Source organism: Desmodus rotundus, chromosome 2 (genome assembly GCF_022682495.2).
Source record: "Desmodus rotundus isolate HL8 chromosome 2, HLdesRot8A.1, whole genome shotgun sequence".
NCBI lineage: Eukaryota > Metazoa > Chordata > Mammalia > Chiroptera > Phyllostomidae > Desmodus > Desmodus rotundus.
The window spans coordinates 8,551,967-8,570,711 of NC_071388.1; the positions used below are offsets into that span (position 1 = coordinate 8,551,967).

The 18,745-nt window shown below is 46.9% G+C and overlaps 1 protein-coding gene across 2 annotated transcripts in view; it reads left to right on the top strand.

Annotated features, from left to right (window-relative positions):
* Positions 1 to 18,745, top strand: part of PDE9A (phosphodiesterase 9A) — an 87,274-nt gene that overhangs the window by 27,500 nt on the left and 41,029 nt on the right. For both annotated transcript variants that reach the window (XM_053917413.1, XM_053917417.1), the window contains exon 4: positions 1,586 to 1,629. In XM_053917413.1, the coding sequence (XP_053773388.1) occupies positions 1,586 to 1,629 (44 nt within the window). The remainder of the gene's footprint in view (positions 1 to 1,585; positions 1,630 to 18,745) is intronic.

Sequence of the window (18,745 nt, forward strand, 5' to 3'; positions counted from 1 at the left end):
TGTGGTGATGGAAGGGCTTCTGCATAAGTCTGCCCATGAATCCCCTCCATGGGGCGTCTGTCCTCAGCTGGGACACTCATCTCTGTCTCTCCCCACCGTCCACCCCCCACCCTGGTGTGGAGCCAGCCTTGTTCCCCATGGCATCCCTCCAGGTCATCTTTAACCACTGAGTGACCCTCCCCGGGACAGCTAATGCATCATGTGTCCCCTGTGGAGACGGCCCACCGTGTTTCCATGCCAGCCATTCCACCTGCGGTGAGACACGTCCTTTCCACCTGCCCGTGAGCGTGGAGGGCAGTCCCGGGGGCGGCAGCCTTTTAGTTTTGCTCACCTTTCCATCACCGGGACCTGCTCACGGTGAGCCCTCGGTGGAAAAGTCACTGATGGGAGGAGTGACCGTGAGTGCCGGGAACAAATGACACCTGCAGATGTCCGCGCGCACTGACATTTCACCTGTTCCCAACTTCACGTGTGAGACCACAGATTGCTGTTATGAGCCGTGGAGTCGGCTCTGGCTCCTGGCGACCCTGTGAGTGAGTGGTGGCCACACTGCCCTGTGCTCAGCAGGCCTGCGTGGCTCCTGTGGACTCAGCCTCTGGCTTCTTTCATGGAGTCCGTCCATCTCATCTTTGGTCTCTGTCTTTTCCTGCTGCCTTCAACTTTCTCAGCAGCACTGTCTCCTCCAGAGGACCCTGCCTCCTTGTGATGTGCCCGACATAGAGCAGCTTCAGCTTTGACATTTTGTCTCCAGCCACGTCTGAGACTTCATCTGCTCCCAGATCCACAAAGGGTTCTGTATCTTAAATTCTGGTTGGTGCCACTAGCTTGCTTTCCCCGGGGGTGTGGCAAGCCACACTTGCACCGGCCACGCTTGTAAGAGCCCGCTTCCCTGTGCCTGGTGGCATTTTTCTTAAGGTTAGTCTTCCTTCCTTCCTTCTGTCCTTCCTTTTTTTTTTTTTTTTTTTTTTTTTACTATTAATAGCTATTGTTTCTTTCTATTCTTTGCCTACTTTCCATTGGCTTAATTGTCTTTTCCTGTCTCTTTGCCAGAGGTCCTCGTACTTCAGTGACTGACCTTTCATCCATCTTAAATGTCGCCAGTAGTCTCTCCCCATTCTGTCTGGGTCTCGTGAATCCTGGGGTGGCATCACCAAGATGCCAGTGTATTTTCAGCGGAGTCATTGGCCCCACCCTCTGTGGAGCCCTCGGGAGATGCAGCCACCAGGAGAGGAGAGAGAGCCTGCCTGCCCCGGTCAGGGGCTGGGGCGGACGCGGGCAGTTCTGGTGGAGCCTCTGCCACCCCAGTGGGACACTGTGCCTGAGCAGCCTCGGTGGCACTGAGGACAAAATTGGTTTTATTGGCCAAATAGCAACATTATAGGGAAGTTCATCATTTAACTCATATGCTAAAACTATTTAGAATTTTTCTGAACGAGGAACATCCAAACAGCCAAAGGAACTAATGAAAAAAACATACACACACCTAATCCCCTGAATTCTAATTCACCGAGAGCTTATCTCTGGGGCCAGATGGGCCACACCGACTTTGACAGCATCTCACGGTAAACTGTCTTCTCTCTTGCAGCACTCCCTACAAAGTGAGACCGGTGGCCATCAAGCAACTGTCTGGTAAGGCCCTGCCATCATTTTCACAAGTAAGAGAAGAACAGATGGCTCCAGGCTACCCTTGGGATGCATCTTAGTTGCACATTAGCATCTAAAGGCCCCGCACTCTTAGAGGACCTAAAGCCATACGCAGCTGCAGAGACAACCTTACACTCTACTCACGACATCTGCGGAGGGAACCCCCACCCTCTCCCCAAGGACTGAGCAGACACTGGGCGACAGACAGTCCACGCTTGTCCTCCTGTAGGCCGTGCCTGGCCTGCCCATTTAGACTGAGCCACAGAGGGGGGCCATTTGCAACCGGCCGCCCCCAGGAAGTCTCAGTCAGTCAGTGGCGCTGCTGCTTTAAAAGCCCATTTCTATTGGACCTTTTCTCCCTCTCACATATGTATGCCTCATGCATAAGCCAAGGCTCCTATTGGAGCGGATATTTTTAGGAGCTTTGGGAAATTTAGACACCCCTGGAACTAGCACCGAAACCAAGACACGCAGCATGTACATCACCTAGAAAAGGTCCCTTGTGCCCCCTCCCACTAACCCCGTCCGTCAGCAACCCACCTGCTCTCTGACACCAGGGATGAGATTTGTCTTTTCAAGAGAATGAGATGAAGGAAATTGCGCACCGCACGCCCTCCTCCGCTTGCCCGGGTGCCGAGTGCGTCAGTAGGTCAGTCCGTTTTCCTGGGGCGGCCCGTGCCATGGCGGGAAGGACCACAGCGGATTCCCGCAGTCACCTGCCGAAGGGCATCCGGGCCGTCCCCAGTGTGGGGCTTCATGGATAGGGCTGCTGTGGGCAGATGTGTGAGGACATCCGTTTTCCTTTCTGTGGGATGTCTGGGCCACATGGTGACGTACGTGTTTCACTTTATTTTTAAAACTCGAATATCAGTTTTTCCAAAGTGGCTACACCAGTTTGCACTCCCACCCACACAGTGTGGGGGGTCCCAGTTGTTCCACTCGCCCCCAGCACTTGGCAGTGGCGGTCTTTATGTTATCATTCTAATGGGTGTGCGGTAGAATTGCCTTGGGTTTTAATTCGTGTTTTCCTAGTGGTTAATGACGGTGAGTATCTTTACAGTATTTCCTGGTCATTTGTAATTATTCTTCAATGAAGTGTCTGCTCACACCCCTCTGATCTGGAGCCAGTGGCAATTGCTTCCTTTTTATTACTGAGCTGTGAGTGTTCCTGATGCGTTTGGGACCCACACCCTTTGTCGCATATGTGTTATAATATTTTCTCCCAGTCTGCGGGTTGCATTTTCATTGTCTTATTAGTGTCTCTTAATTAATGACCAGAAATCTTAACCTTGGATTAGGCCTAATTTATCAGTTTATTCCCTTTTGGTTTGTGCATTCTGTGTCCTAGCTAAGAAATCTTAGTTTACTCCGTAATTAGGAAGTTTTCTCCTAGGTTTTCTTCTAGCAGTTTTATAGTTTTAGCTTTTGCAGGTCTGTGACCCATTTTGAGTTCATTTTTGTGTGTGGTATGAGGCAAAAGTTGAGGTTTATTTTCCCTTTCAAAATTTACTGTTAATGCAATTTTAATTTTTGTAAGCCGATGGCTACAGAGCAGTATTCTGAAGACACCCATGCCCTGCCAGGTGGTGTGTGTGGGGCACCAAGGACTCTGTGCCTGCTTCTTATCGTTAAGGTGATGATGTTTACCCAGGAGCACTAGTGGCTTTAAATCACTTTTATGCTTGAGTAGCTCTTTATGAAAACAATTCAGGCCCTGGCTGGTGTGGCTCAGTTGGCTGGAGCGTCGTCCAGTAAACCAGAAGGTCGCTGGTTTGATTCCCAGTCAGGGCACACGCCTAGGTTTCAGGCTTGGTGCCCAGTCGGGGTGCGAGCAAGAGGCAGCCCATCCACGTCTCTCACGTCAATGTTTCTCTCCCTCTCTCCCTTCCTACCCCTCTGTCTAAAATCAATAAGCATGTCCTCGGGTGAGGATAAAAAAAAGAAAACAATTCAGTTCTCTTGAGAGTAAACTTAGTATAAAAATGAATTTTAACTTTTTCTACCGCAAAAATACTGTTTAACCTAAAAAGCTTATTCATCCCTTGACTTAATCGTAAACTTTTTCACATTATCATTCACTAAGCCCCGTACTTTTCTGGGATTTCACCAGTTTTCTCCTGACGTGCCTTCTCCGTCCCAGCAGACAGCCCACGTTCCCGCGTTGCCGTCAGTCCTCGAATCTCCCCAGGCTTCTCTGCTCTCACGAGTTCACAGACTTTCCTTGTTGTCAGGAACCTGGCATTCTAGAGAAGCCGATATGGAATGTCCCCCATTCTGGCCTTGTAAGTCTAGCCCACCTTCGAATGGGAAAGAGAAGGACTGAGGTTCGTCTTCTCTATACAAATCCTCATTCACTCCAGAACGTCCGTTGAAAAGACGATCCTTCTCCACACTGAATTATCGTGACACGTACATGTCTGTCCTTAAGTTGATGTCACGCCATCTTGATTACTATAGATTGATATAGAAAGTCTTGAATTCCGGAAATGCAAGTCCAAGCATTTCTCGCCTTTTTCAAAAACATTTTGCTTATTCCAAGTTCCTTGTATTTGCAAATGAATTTTAGCATCAGTCTGTCAGTTGCTACCAAAAGAAAAGTCTACTGGGATTTTGATGGAAATTGGATTAAATATATAGGACAATTTGGGAAGAATTACTGTCTTAATGTTCAGCCTTCTGATTCATGCCTCTGGCCTATCTCTCATTTGGTTTTCTTTTAATATCTCTCAATGATATGTTACAGTTTTCAGTGTAAAGTTCTTAATATATATTGATACATTTATTACTAAGTATTTCATATTTTTAATGCTATTGTCAATGGATTTTTAAGTTTTAATTTCTGATAATTTTTAGTTTATAGAAACATACTTGCTATTGTGTATTGACCTGGCTAAACTTATCACTTGTTAAGTCTAATACCTTTTTATAGATTTCCTGATTTTTTTACCTCTGCATGTAGAGAATCGCTTCTTGCTTTTAAATCTGAATGCTTTTTATTTCTTTTTCTTGCCTTATTGTGCTAGCTAGGTTATCTAGCCCAAAAGAAGACTGGAAGGTGTGAGAGTAGAGATTCTTGCTTTGTACCCAGTGGCAGAGGAAACATGTGGAGTCTTTCAGCAACAATTATGATGTTAGCTGTCATTTTCTTTAGATGTCCTTTATCAGGCTGAGAGCTTTTTTTTTCTTTCTATTCCTAATTTATTGAGAGTCTTAATTATAAATTGATGTTGAATTTTATCAAATGCTTTTTCTGCCTCTATTGAGAGAATCGTGGGGTTTTTTTCCCTCCACCCTATTAATAGTGAATTTAACTGATGGATTTTAAATCATTAAACTAATCTTACATTCCTAGTACAAACTCCATTTAGCCATGGTATGTTTTCTTTTTGTTCTGCATTCAATGTGCAAATATTGTGTGAAGTTTATGAGGGATATTGGTCCATAGTTTTTTCTTATGATGTCCACCTGGCCTCATACAATGAATCAGGAAGTGTCCCCAGGCCTCTTCATGTTTTTTTCTGGGACAGTTTTAAAAATATATATATTTTATTGATTATGCTATTACAATTGTCCCAATTTTCCCGCCTTTGCCCCCTTCTACCTGGTATCCCCCTTCCCTCCAGCAATCCCGTCCCTTCGTTCATGTCCATGGTCGTGCATATAAGGTCTTTGGCTTTACATTTCTTATACTGCTCTTACCCTCCCCCTGTGTATTCTGTATCTACCAATTTATGCTCTTACTCCCTGTACCTTTTCTCCCATTCTCCCCCTTCCCCCTCCCCGCTGGTCTCCATGTGATCTCCATTTCTGATTCTCTTCCTGTTCTGGTTGTTTGCTGGGTTTGTTTTTTTTTAGATTCAGTTGTTGATAGTTGTGAATTTATTGCCATTTTAATGTTCATAGTTTTGATCTGCTTTTTCTTAAATAAGTCCCTTTATCCATTTCATACAGTAATGGTTTGGTGATGATGAACCCCTTTAGCTTGACCTTGTCTGGGAAGCACTTTATCTGCCCTTCCATTCTAAATATTAGCTTCGCTGGATAGAGTAATCTTGGTTGTAGGTCCTTGCCTTTCATGACTTCGAATACTTCTTGCCAGTCCCTTCTTGCCTGCAAAGTTTCTTTTGAGAAATCAGCTGACAGTCTTATGGAAACTCCTTTGTAGATGACTGTCTCCTTTTCTCTTGTGGCTTTTAACATTCTCCCTTTATCTGTAACCTTTGGCACTTGAATTATGATGTGCCTTGGTGTGGTCCTCTTTGGGTCCATCTTGTTTGGGACTCTCTATACTTCTGGGAGACAGCTTCCTCCTGGACAAAACTCCAGAGGCCAGGAAGCAGCAATGTCCCCTCTCTGTGCTTTTCTCCACACAGAGCCACAAAGTGGTGACACGGGTTGCCCCGCCCTGGCGATTACCTGAGGCTCCGCCCCGTCCGACTTAAACAGTGCATTTTTTACAATAGGCCACACTACTAAGACAGGGATTCAAAGCAGCTCTACCTAAAACACAGAAACAAACACAGAGAGGCTGCCAAAATGAGGAGACAAAGAAATATGGTGCAAATGAAAGAACAGAACAAAGCCCCAGAAAAAGAACTAAACATAATGGAGACAAGCAATTTTTCTTGGAGAGTTTGTATAGAGTTGGCCTTATTTCTACCTTAAGAGCTTAACAGAATGCCCAGTGAATCCATCTATGCTTGGAGTGTCTTTGTGGGAAGGTTTTAAATTTTGAGTTCAATTTCTTTGTTTTTATTTTAGAGAGAAGGGAAAGGAGGGGGAAAGAGAGGGAGAGAAACAGTGATGTGTGAGTGAAACACCAATCGGTTGCCTTGGCCTGCTGTGCAGAAATGAGTCCGGACCAGGTATCGGAACCCACGGCCTCTCGCGGTGCCGCTCGGCATTCAACAGCTCAGCCACACCGCTCAGGGCAATTTCTTTCTTAGACAGGTGTACTCAGGTTTTGTACTTATTTGGGGATTCATTTAAGAGGTTGTGTCCATTTCATCTAAGAATTTATTGTCATGACAGAGTTTGAAATATGTCCTTGTGAGCCTTCTTATGTCCATAGGATTATAATGAAATCCTTTCTTTCATCCAAGATATTAGTAATTTATATCGTCTCCCTTTTAAGTTAATCAGTTTAAGTAGAGATTTATAAACTTTATTGATTTCTTTTTAGTAAGAGCCAGCTTTGGGTTTCCTTGGCTTTTTCTATTTATTTTCCTATGCCATTGATTTCCCCTCTTACCTTTTTTATTTCCTTCCTTCTAATTTGCTCCAGGGCTAATCTGCTCCTCTCCTTCTATCTAATAAAAGTGGAAGCTTATTTAAATCATTGATTTTAGATCTTTCTCCTTTTTTAAAAAAATTACTTTATTGTTGTTCAATTACAGTTGTCTGCATTTTCCCCCCACCAATCCCCCCCACCCCAGGCAAACCCGCCTCCCTCCCTTGCTTCCACCCTCCCTCTCCTTTCTTATAATAATTGAAAACTACAGATCTCCCTGTCTGCGCACTGCAGCTGTATCTCATCAGTTTTGGCATGTTGGGTTTCAGTTTTACTCGGTTCAGAATGTTTTCTAATTTACCTTGGAGTTCCTTCTATGCTCCGTTTGTTATTTAGAAGTACGCTATGAAACTTTCAAATACTTGGGTATTTTCCAATTATCTTTCTGCTGTTGGTTTCTATTAATTCCACTGCGATCAAAAGTAAACCCTGTATACCTTTAGTCTGTTTTCAGAATTTATTGAGATACACGGCGCATCGCTGTGGCTGTCTATTCTGCTGGTGGGTCAAGTTAGTTAATAGTGCGGTTTAAGCTTCCTACACCTGTACTAATTTTTGTCTACTTGTTCTACTGATTACTGAAAGATGAGGTTGAAATGTCCACTATATCGTGGATGCATTTATTTCTTTTCCCAGTTCTCTTAGTTTTGGCTTCATGCATTTTCAATTTCTGTTGTTGGGCACATACTTATTTAGAATGGTGGTGTCTTCTTGATGGATCTATACCTTTATCCTTATGAAGTTTGCCCTTTATCCTTGGTACTAGTCCTTGTTTTAAAGTGTTGTTTATCTCCTGGCTGGTGTAGCCCAGTGGATTGAGCTCGGGCTGCGAACCAAGGGGTCGCTAGTTCGATTCCCAGTCAGGGCACACGCCTGGGTTGCAGGCCGGGTCCCTAGTGGGGGCCACGTGAGAGGCAACCACACATTGATGTTTCTCTCCCTATCTTTCTCCCTCTCTTCCCCTCTCTCTAAAACTAAATAAAATCTTTAAAGAATATATTGAAAATAAATAAATAAAGTGTTGTTTATCTCACATAAATGTAGCCACTCCGGCTTCCTTATGCACAGTGCTCACATGTTATACCCCTTTCCATCTTTTTACTTTTAATATATCTGAGTCTTTACATTTGAACTGGATTTCTTACAGGCAGCTTTTATCAGTTCTGGCAATTTCAGTTTTTAATTGGAGTTTTTAACCATTTACATTAAAGGCAATTACTGAAATGGTTCAGTTTAAATCTACCTTGCTATTCATTTTTCTATTTGTGCCATTCATCCTTTTTTGATGTTTTCCTCTCTTTTCCTCTGCCGCTGGGATAATGAGATTTTTTCTCCATGCTCAGTTTGTGACCTGTGCCCCATTACTGTGTTTCTTTGTGGTTGCTCTTGGTTTTATGGTACGTATCCTCAACTACCACAGTCTTTAAACTACGTTCTCAGCAGTGTCACAGTCTTTAAACCATGTTCTCAGCAGTGTAAGAGCCTGCCCACTGTGCGCTTTCTGTCCCCCAACTGGTTCTTCATGCTGCTTCCGCCTTCATAGAGAAATTCATGCTACACTGTTGCCGTTTTTGCTTTTTCCAGTTATGTTTTTCTTCATCTCTTTGTATGGATCCATGTTGGCGTTTTTTGTTACATTGTTGATCATCTGGGTTTTGTTTCTCTCATTAAAGGAGCGCAGGCCCTGCCCTGGCAGGCAGCTGGGTTACTCACCCATCACTCTGATGCCTCTGAGACCTGGATTTAAGGGTGCCCAAAGGTTGTCGAGGACCCTCACTCCAGGCGTAGCTCAGTCCTGCTGCTGAGGCATGACCCCCCCGGGTCCTCACTGGATGCCGGGCTGCCCTCCAGGTGTTCTCCACTCCAGCTACGTGGAGCTCAAACATTTGGACATGAGGTCGGGGGTGCTGGGGGCAGATCATGGGCAACCGTGCGGGTCCACGTAGAGGCCACACCAGAAGGGGGCGGGGGAGGCAGTGGAGGCGGTGAGGAGTGGTCAGATTCTCGCACCTTCCGAAGGAAGAGTCAAGGTTATTTCCTGAGTAGAAGAGACATAGGAAAGAAAGAAAAGCCAAAGAAGCCTCCAGGGTCCGGCCTGAGCCACTGAAAGAATGGAATGACAGCCTCCTCCCCACGAGGCTGGGCTGAGGGTGGCGCTGAGGGCGCAGGTACAACAGGGAGGGGAGAAGAGCTCAGTGTGGGATTTATTGGACATGGTTTGACTGTTGAAGGTCAATGTTGAGGAGACGTGTTGAGAAGAGCCTGGAGCTCCCCCTCAGCTGGGGATGTGATGTGGAGATGGGACATGTTTGTAGCTATGGGGCTGGATGAGCTCACCAAGGAGGGAGGGAGGGAGCAGGAGGGACTAAGGACTGAGCCTTGAGACTCGAGGACAGAATTCCAGAAGGAAGAAGGTACTGGCCACTTGGCGCCGTCCAGAACACAGGGCCAGGAGCAAGGAAGCCCTGCATGAGGGGTGGACGGAACGGAGATGGGCCTCGGTGGTGGGGGGAAGACTGGAGAGCCCGACATCCATGGGCACATACTTACCAGACTGCCCCGGAGGCAGAATAAAGGGGATTCAGTATAACTTTGGAGCCCAGCGAGGACCAATGGGAGACGGGCTGGGGACCCGCAAGGGAAGGAACTTAACAAAAGCCAGAGCCAGTGTAAGTAGACCTGGCTGAATTGAGGACTGAGCTCTGCCCCCGTAGGACTTGGGGTGAAGGGCTGGGTTTCACATCCTCATGGGGCCCAAACCGGTGGCAGAGCGGGAGGGGTGGGCAGTGGGGTTGGGGGTGTTTCAGTCGCTCCCAAACCCAGGATCTTAGGACCCACAAAGAGCTTTGCTAACAAACCATGCTGCACAGCACAAAGAGCTGTAGCATCTCAGCATCATTAGGTTTTGAGTGAAGGGACAATGAAGAGCGTGTCTGCTGCAGTGCGGGGCGAGTCCCCGCCTGCCTGTGGACTTCCTCTCTGCGAGGCGGGAGCGCAGAGGGCATCCGCCCCAGCGCAGTCCTCCTGGAGACAGAGGGAGCTGACGGACAGATGCTGGCTGGCCTCCTTGCCCCACAGTGGGACTGTGTACACTCCAGCGTCATCTATGCCATTGACCAGAGGGACCCCAGAGCCAGGAATGGCAGCTGCCCCGGTGGTCACCCTCTCCCTGACGCCCCCTCTGCGGGCTTCCTTCCTTCTTTGCCTCAATTCCCATGCACTCCAACGGTTTCCTGGGATCGCCCCCAAATACACTACTGGCACCCAACTCCTCGGCTCCAACTAAAGAGCTGTAGACTGGGGGACTGTGAGGGTAAGGACAAAGGGCCACCCCTCTGCCCCTGTTCATTTGCCCGTGGGTGAAATGGGCCCAGGAAAACTCCTGACCCCACTGCGCTTCAGTGTCCCCGCAGAGCAGGAATTCGGATACACACCTCCGGGGGTTCTTAAGAGGATAAATGAAGTAATTGATGCAAAACGCCTAGCGCCGTGCCTGCACCCCTACCCCCCCCCCCCCCCCCCCCCGTCAGTGCTCCGGAATTGGTAGCTGTCATTTAAAGTTGCCTGCAGGGTGTTGGTGAAGGGCTAAAGCTCCATGTCTGTGGAACTGCTGGGCTTCCGCAGGACATGGATGCTTCCGAAGGCTAAAACCACGCATGAACCACTGCCTCGGTGTTCACTTTCGAGTGAAGTTAACGCTTGAAATTGGAGCACAAACATGCTGTGTGTGAGCGATAATACAGCTTCTCAATAATAGTTCCTATTTTTAGTGAAATCCCATTGCAGACAGCTTTCTAATCATAGCCTTCGTCATCCTGACGTGCCTTATTTCTAAACCAAAAAGCGTGCAGTGTATAAAATGAGAGCTCAGCGTTCTCCTGTGGTGCCTGGGGGGTTCCTCCCTTTCTGTCTCCTGTGGCTTCGTGGACGTGTGTGTGCCCGCCCCCTTTGGGGCGGTCTAGCCAACAAACCCAGCATCGCTCGGACCCTCCCTGTGCTCGGCGGGGGTGACCGACACTAACAGCGGAACCCACGGGTCACGACCCCAGAACCTAGTGCAGTAAAGATGACGGCCTCTGGACGTTGTGACCAGCACCTCGAGGAGGCAGGCATTCAGAGCGTCCCGCTGCCTCCAGGCATTTACAGGACCAGGCAGGACCCACACACGTCTGTGTCCCGTGGAATGTCCATGAGACACACACACGTGAAATCGCCCAGGATGATGGCTTTGATAGCAGTGCCCCCCAATCAAGACCAAAGCCACTGCCAGCACCCCAGGAAAGTTCCCCGTACCTCTCTGTAAGTCAGCCCGCAAAGCAGTGTCCTGTCCTCTCCGTGACTTTCACAGCGAGACATCGTGTGGCGCCTGCTCCTTTGCGAGTGGGTTCTTTCACTCAGCGTCACGTGTTGTGGATTCCTGCGTGAGGCAGTTTCCTGGCGTGTGGCTGAGTGGTGTTCCATTTCCTGAGAGTCCACAGCTCGCCCTTTAACTTGCCTGTTGACAGGCGTTTGGGCAATTCCCAGTTTGGGGTTAAGCTGCCGTAAGCGTCACGCGCGCGTCTTACTGTGTACGTTTCACTCAGGGTGTGCTGGGTGACCCCCTCGGAGGGACGTTGCTGGTGGCCGTGACAAGTGTGTTTCACTTGTGAAGAAACTGCCGACATTACGTCAGATCATTCAGAAAACAGAGAAGAAAGTCAACTTCCAGGCGTGTTTTATTAACCCCAATATTGAAACACGACAAAACATGCTTTCTTCTCTATTTTCTGAAGGGTTGTATGTAATGTTGGTATCACTTCTCCTCAAGTCCATTTATATGTAATGTATTTCTTGATGCGGTTGGGATTAGATCTTCCATGTTGCTGCTTGTTTTTTATCAATCTCGGTTTTCTTTCCTGTTCCTTCTGTTCTGCTTTCTCTGGGGTTAATTGGATAAATTTTTGTTTTCTATTTTATTCCTTCTATTGGCTGTTTAGCTATACTTTTTAGCATTATTTTTCGTTGCAGTTGGTTGTTCTAGGTATTACATGATGCATTCTTAACCTTTTTAAAAAATTATAGACTTTATTTTTAGAGCAGTTTCGGTCCACAGCAAAATTGAGTAAGCAGTCCAGAGAACGCCCACATGTTCCCTCCGCACAAGCTCGCTCGGGCCTCTGCCCCACCCCCACCCTGCATCAGAATTACACGCTCGCTGTGACCCGTGCGCCGAAGCTGACACAGCGTCATCGGCCCAAGCCCACAGCTGACATTAGGGTTCCCACTCTGTGCTGCATGTCCTGTGGGTTTTGATGGATGCGTGATGACACAGACCCACTATAACCTCACACAGACTAGTTTCACTGCCCTAAAAATCCTCTGTGCTCTGCCCTTTCGCCCCTCCCTCCCGCCTCCCAAATCCCTGGCAACCACTGATCTTTCACTGTCTCCTCGTGTTGCCTTTTTCAGAATGTCGTGTAGCTGGAATCAGCCAGTGTGTATTGGCTCCTTTCACTTAGTAATACACATTTACGTTTCCTCCATTCCTTTTCACGGCTTCATAGCTCTTTCTTTTGGTCAGTTTATCAATTTACCCACTGAAGGGCATCTTTGTTGCTTCAGAGCCTCGGCAATGATGAATAAAACCACTACAAACACCATGCACAGGTTTTTGTGTAGAAGTTAGTTTTCAGTTCCTTTGGGTAAATACCAGGGAGCATGACTTCTGGATCGTATGGTAGAACATGTTTACTATTTTTTAGAAGACAGTTTTGTAAGAAACCGCCACACTGTCTTCCACCACGGCTGCACCGTTCTGCATTCCTGCCAGCAGCGACTGAGAGTCCCCGCGGCTCCGCGTCCACGTCAGCGCTGGGTGCCGTCCGTGTGCTGGGCTGTGGCCGATCTAATAGGTGTGCAGTGGTATCTCGTGGTTGTTTTAATTTGCAGTTTTCTGGTGACGTAGGATACGAAGTATCCTTTCATATGCTTACTTGCCATCTGTATCTCTTCCTTTATTGAAGTGTCTTTCTAGATCGTTTGCCCATTTTTAAATCATAACTAATTTTGTACCACTTCCCATTAAAGGTAAGGACGTTGGAGCCGTATAATTTTAATTCCTTCCTTCCCCACAACCTGTGAGCTACTGCTTCCATATATTTTACGTCTACGCTATAGACTGAATGTTTGCTGTCCCCACAAATTCATACACTGAAATCCTAACCCCCAATGTGATGGTGTGAGGGGTGGGCTTTGGAAGGTGATTAGCTCACCAAAGCAGAGCCTTCGTAAATGGGATTAGCGCCCTGATGAAAGAGGCCCTGGAGAACACCTTCACCCCCCCACCCATCGTGTGAGGACACAGTGAAAAGACAGCCGTCTGCAAATCAGGAAATGGCCCTCAGCAGACACCAAATCTGCAGGCACCTTGATCTTGGACTTCGAGCCTCCAAAACTGTGAGAAATAAATTTCTGTTGTTTATAAGCCAGTTTCTGGTGTTCCGTTAGAGCAGCCCAGATGGACGAAGGCAATCTACATACATTATGAACTCCATGATTCAATATTATGATTTTTGCTTTAAACAGCCAGTTGTCTTTTGAAGAAATCATGAAAAGAAACTTAAAGATAATTTTTTTACAGTTAATACATGTTTGCAATCTAAAGGGACTTCCAGTCAAGATGGTGGCATGGGTGAACACGGCTCATCTCCTCGCACAACTGCATCAGAATTACAACTAAGTTATAGAACAACCGCCACTTAGGACGAAATCGAGTTGAACACAAGTCTGACAACTATGGAATTGAAGAAATTGCATCCACTCAGACTGATAGAAGCGGGGAGACATGGAATGGGCTGGTCCCACGTCCACGTGTGGGGGATAAAAATTCAGGAGGGGTATCTCAGGAGTGAGGAGTCCCAGTCCCACACCAGGCCCCCAGCCCAGGGTTCCAGTGCCAGGAAAGTAAGTCCCCACAACTTCTGACTGCAAAAATGAGCAGGGACTGAGTCGGTAGAAGAAACTTCTGGAGTCCCAAGCAGTTCTGCTTAAAGAATCCATACATGAACTTACTCAGACCCACTCCCTCTGAGCTCCAGCACTGGGGTAGCAGCTTGAAAGGCACCAGTGGCACACAGGGGGAACTGAAGTTCTGGCATCAAGGCAGAAGCTGGGGGACAGCCTCGCCCCAGACAGAAAGAAGGGCAGAGGCCATTGTCACTTTTCTGAACTCTCCCCCAACAAAGCCACAGAGCCAGCAGGCAGGTGCCATATCCGAGACTCCATCAACCTGGCTAACACTGTTTGCTCCATCCTGGAGAGCCCCTGAGACTCCATCTCACCCAACTTAAGGGTCACCCAAGCTATTAACAGAAACTTTACCATATGAAGGGCTGGTCTTGGTTCATGCTTTACAACTTCCTAAATCCTCTCAAACAAGCAACAGCTGGACTCAGTGAGCTCCCAGTCCCTGTACTTCTTGCTAAGTGGCCCCAGGCCCAGCACTAGCAGCAGCCAGCCTAGATTCATAGCTTGGAATTGCCTGGGATTCTCCAGGCCCACTACAAGTAGCAGCCATCTCAGATTGCTTTATATCCCAGGCAGGGTGGCCCCAGGCAAAGCACAGGCTGACCCTGGCCTGCACCACTCAGGAAATACCAGAGCCTATGCACCCAGTGGACAGCAACAGACCACGCTGGAGCACCGCCACCCAGTCCCTGCACAGCTGATCCTCCACAGAGGGCGGATATTGGTGGTCAGTGGTCACAGCCAGTCCTTGCAGCTGACTAGCCTGGGAAAATTCCTCCCACTGATCTGCCAACAGCAGTCAAGGCTCAAATACAAGAGGAGGGTGTACTCAGACCACACAAAGGGCACACCTCGAGTACCCAGCTTGGGTGATAGGGGAGACTGTGCCCCAGGACTCTACAGGACACCAACTACATTAGGCCATGGTACCAAAACAGGGAATCATAGCAGCTCTACCTAATAAATAGAAACAAACACTGGGAGGCTGCCAAAATGAGGAGACAAAGAAACATGGCCCAAATGAAAGAACAGATCAAAACTCCAGATGAAGAACTAAACAACATGGAGATAAGCAATCTATCAGATGCAGACTTCAAAACACTGGTTATGAGGATGCTCCAGGAACATAGTGAGGACCTCAGCAGCATAAAAAGATTCAGTCAGAAATGAAGGGTTCACTAATTGAAATAAAGAACAATTTACAGGGAAACGACAGTAGAGTGGATGAAGCTGAGAATCAAATCAATGATTTGGGACATAAGGAAACAAAAAAACAAGCAATCAGAAAACAAGCAGAAAAAAGAATCCCCCAAAATGAGGATGGTATAAGCAGCCTCTGGGGCAACTTCAAGCATTCGAACATTCACATCATAGGGGGACCAGAAGGAGAATAGAAAGTGCAAGAAACTGGAACTCTTATTTGAAAAAAAAATGAAAGAAGATTTACCTAATTTGGTGAACAAATAGACATACAAGTCCAGGAAGCACAGAGAGTCCCAAACAAAATGGATACAAAGAGGCCCACACCAAGACACATCATAATTAAAACGCCAAAGGTTAAAGATAAAGAGAGAATCTTAAAAGCAGCAAGAGAAAAGAAGTTAGTTACCTACAGGGGAGTTCCCATAAGACTGTCAGCTGATTTCTCAAAAGGAATTTTGCAGGCTAGAAGGGATTGGCAAGAAATATTCAAAGTCACAAAAGCAAGGACCTGCAGCCAAAATTGCTCTACCCAGCAAAGCTGTCATTTAGAATCAGAGGGCAGATGAAGAGCTTCCCAGATAAGAAAAAACTAAAGGAGTTCATCATCACCAAACCATTAGTATGTGACATGTTAAAGGGACTTATTTAAGAAAAAGAATATCAAAACTATGAACTATAAAATGGCAAAAATAACTGTCAACAATTGAATCTAAAAAACAAACTAGGCAAACAAGAACAGAGACAGAATCATGGATACGGAAAGAGTTTTGATGGTTTCCAGATGGGAGGGGTGTGGGAGAATGGGGGAAGAGGTGAGGGGATTGAGAAGTACAAGTAGGTAGTTACCAAATAGCCATGGGGAGGTAAAGTACAGTGTAGAAAATGGAATAGCCAAAGAACTTACATGCATGACCCATGGATGTAAACAATGGTATGGGAATGGCCTGAGGGAGTGAGGGGTGCTGGATGGAGTGGGACTAAGGGGAAAAAATGGGGACAACTGTAATAGCATAACCAATGAAATATATGCGTAATTTTTAAAAAATACATGTTTGCCATTTTGGGTACTTTTATTTCCTCCGTAGATCCCAACTTCTAACTGGTGTTATAGCCCTTCAGGCAAGGAATTCCTTTTTGATTGACATTTCTGGCCTGCAGAACTGCTGGTGACTAATTCCTCGGCTTTCTTTAGCGTATCTTTATTTTGCCTTTCTTTTGAAAGATGGTTTTTCAAGGCATAGAATTCTGCATTCCCAGTTTTGTTTTTTAAATGATGTTTGCAGGTGTTGGTTCATGTTTTTCTGGCCTGCATGATTTCTGATAAGAAGTCAGCTTTTATTTTGTCTTCCTCCCCCTGCATGGAACCTGTCTTGTCCCCGCGGCCGCCGTCAAGGTGCCTTTCCCTTTCGGTCGGTTTCAGCAGTTTGACCGTGGAAGTGGTGGTCTTGGTGTTCTTTCCGTTTATTCTGCTTAGTATTCATTGAGCTTCCATGGTCCATAAATTTGTGTTTTCACCAGATTCGCAAAATTTTCAGCTATTATTTCTTTAAATGTATTTTTGTGCACCATTCTCTCTCCCTCTCCTTCTGAGACCCCTTATTACACATGTGTTAGGAATTTTGCTATGGTCCCTTAACTGGCTCTGTTAGTTTTTAAATCTTTTTTCTTTCTGCTCTTCAAATTGGATAGTTTTTAATGATTTGTCCTCAATTTTCCTGACTTTTCTGCTGACTCCAAACTACTGTAAGCCCCTCCATGAATTTATTTCAGATGTAGTTTTAAATTCTACAGTTTTTATTTGATTCTTACCCATAGATTTCTCTCTTGAGGCCTCCCACCTGTTTACTATTTACTGACATCTTTTTCTTTAGTCCTTGGATGTGCTTATAACTGCGGCATTAAGGACTCCATCTGCTCACTTCAATATCTGTGTCACTTCGGGTTCTATTTTTTTTAATTTATCTTGTGACAGCCGCTACAATTGTGTGCAGTGTGTAAAGCCCACAGATGGAATAAGACATTTGGTCTGCAAGAAAGGCTCCATCTTTAGTAGCTTTTAGCCAAAGTCCTGCCATTGGCACCATAACCGATTAGTTTATTGGATCGAGTTACCCTGACAGCATTACCTGTATAACTAGTCTTTGGGGTCACCAGATGCACCTTCAAAACCCAGACATGGTGACCCAGAGTCGACCCCCTTTGACCTCACCACAATTAAACTTTCCCATGGGGCATCTTGTTACAGGGACCAGTTATCACAGAAGAGACAAAGCCCCACCAGCATGTGCGGTCAGCTGCCCGTTCTCACATTCGAATCCATCTGAGGGCATTCTCAAAACAATGTCATACCCACATCCCTCTCCCTCAGAGGTGACTGCATCACACCGGGGCAGGGGGGTGGGGGCTGGCTCAGAGGGAAGAAGAGTGAGGGCAGAAGGCCCCTCTCCCCCCTCCCCGGGGTAAGCGTGACGCTGCCCCGTCTTTGTAGCCCTAAGTGAGAACATGACTTGGCTGTGTTGTGACTTGACCTTGACTGTAGATCTCGCAGCTGCTTTGGGTTAATAGGAGAATTAAATGATCGATGCATGCAAACTACTTAGGACAGTGCCTGGGACATAATAAGGGCCCAATCAAGACTGTTATGGTTGGCGCAGTCTGTAAAACAATAAAGGAAAAGCGCATAGCCAGCTGTCCCAGAGGCCACTCCCCTTCCAGGCATTTTTCTGCTTGCAAACTAAGCCTGAGGAGAAGTGGGGGAGGGGGGACAGAGGAGGGTGGAGGGAGAATCGTATCCCACCATCTGAAGTCAAACTTAAACTGTGCAGAGTAGGAAGGTCCCCTCTCCAAAACGAAAGGGGAAAACTCCACCCGAACCCTGCCCCTGAGGAGTAGCCCAGAGAGGTGTGAAACACCCACCAGAATTTCAGATGTGCTCAGCAAGGTCCTTCTATCCGTTAAGTCGGTATGGCTGACAGCATCTAGTCAAAGTCACAGCACAAGTCATCTGGGACATCGGTCCCTTTGGCTGCCCATAAACAAAAGTGATTGCTTGGAGGGACAGACCATGGAAAGGGCTCCTGTGCCTTTAAGAAGCAAGACGAGGTCACTGTTAACCATGTAACTTTATTGTGCTCCTGGGTTATAAAGGAAGCGTCCTCATTCTGCATGTCTATTTTATGATGTTCATAAACAGTGAATTGCCCATGGCTGTGCCCTGGGCCAGGACATCCTCCACCCACTGGAGGGGCCCGGAGAGCAAGAATGGAACAGGTGAGCGTGCCCCTCTTGCTTCCCTGGAAGAGAGCAGTGACACCCCAAGAAGGAGTCAAGAGGGGCAAACTGGGAGTCCCCCTCCTGGCCTTCCCTAAGCAGAGCCTTGGAAAGAACAGAAATAGAGGCACCCCCCAATCAGGGCTGCAGGGGCATCTGTCTTTTTGGGGCCAAGCAATGAGGGCTTTCTGTCATGCAAAGTAAGATGCCCTTCCTGGAGGGTAGCAGTGTCTGGCTTTCAGTGCATTGGGAGAGCATCTGCTCCATGCATGCTTCATGCAGGATGCTCAGCAGCTCGCTCCGTGCTTCAGGTGAGACTGACAAGGTGAACCA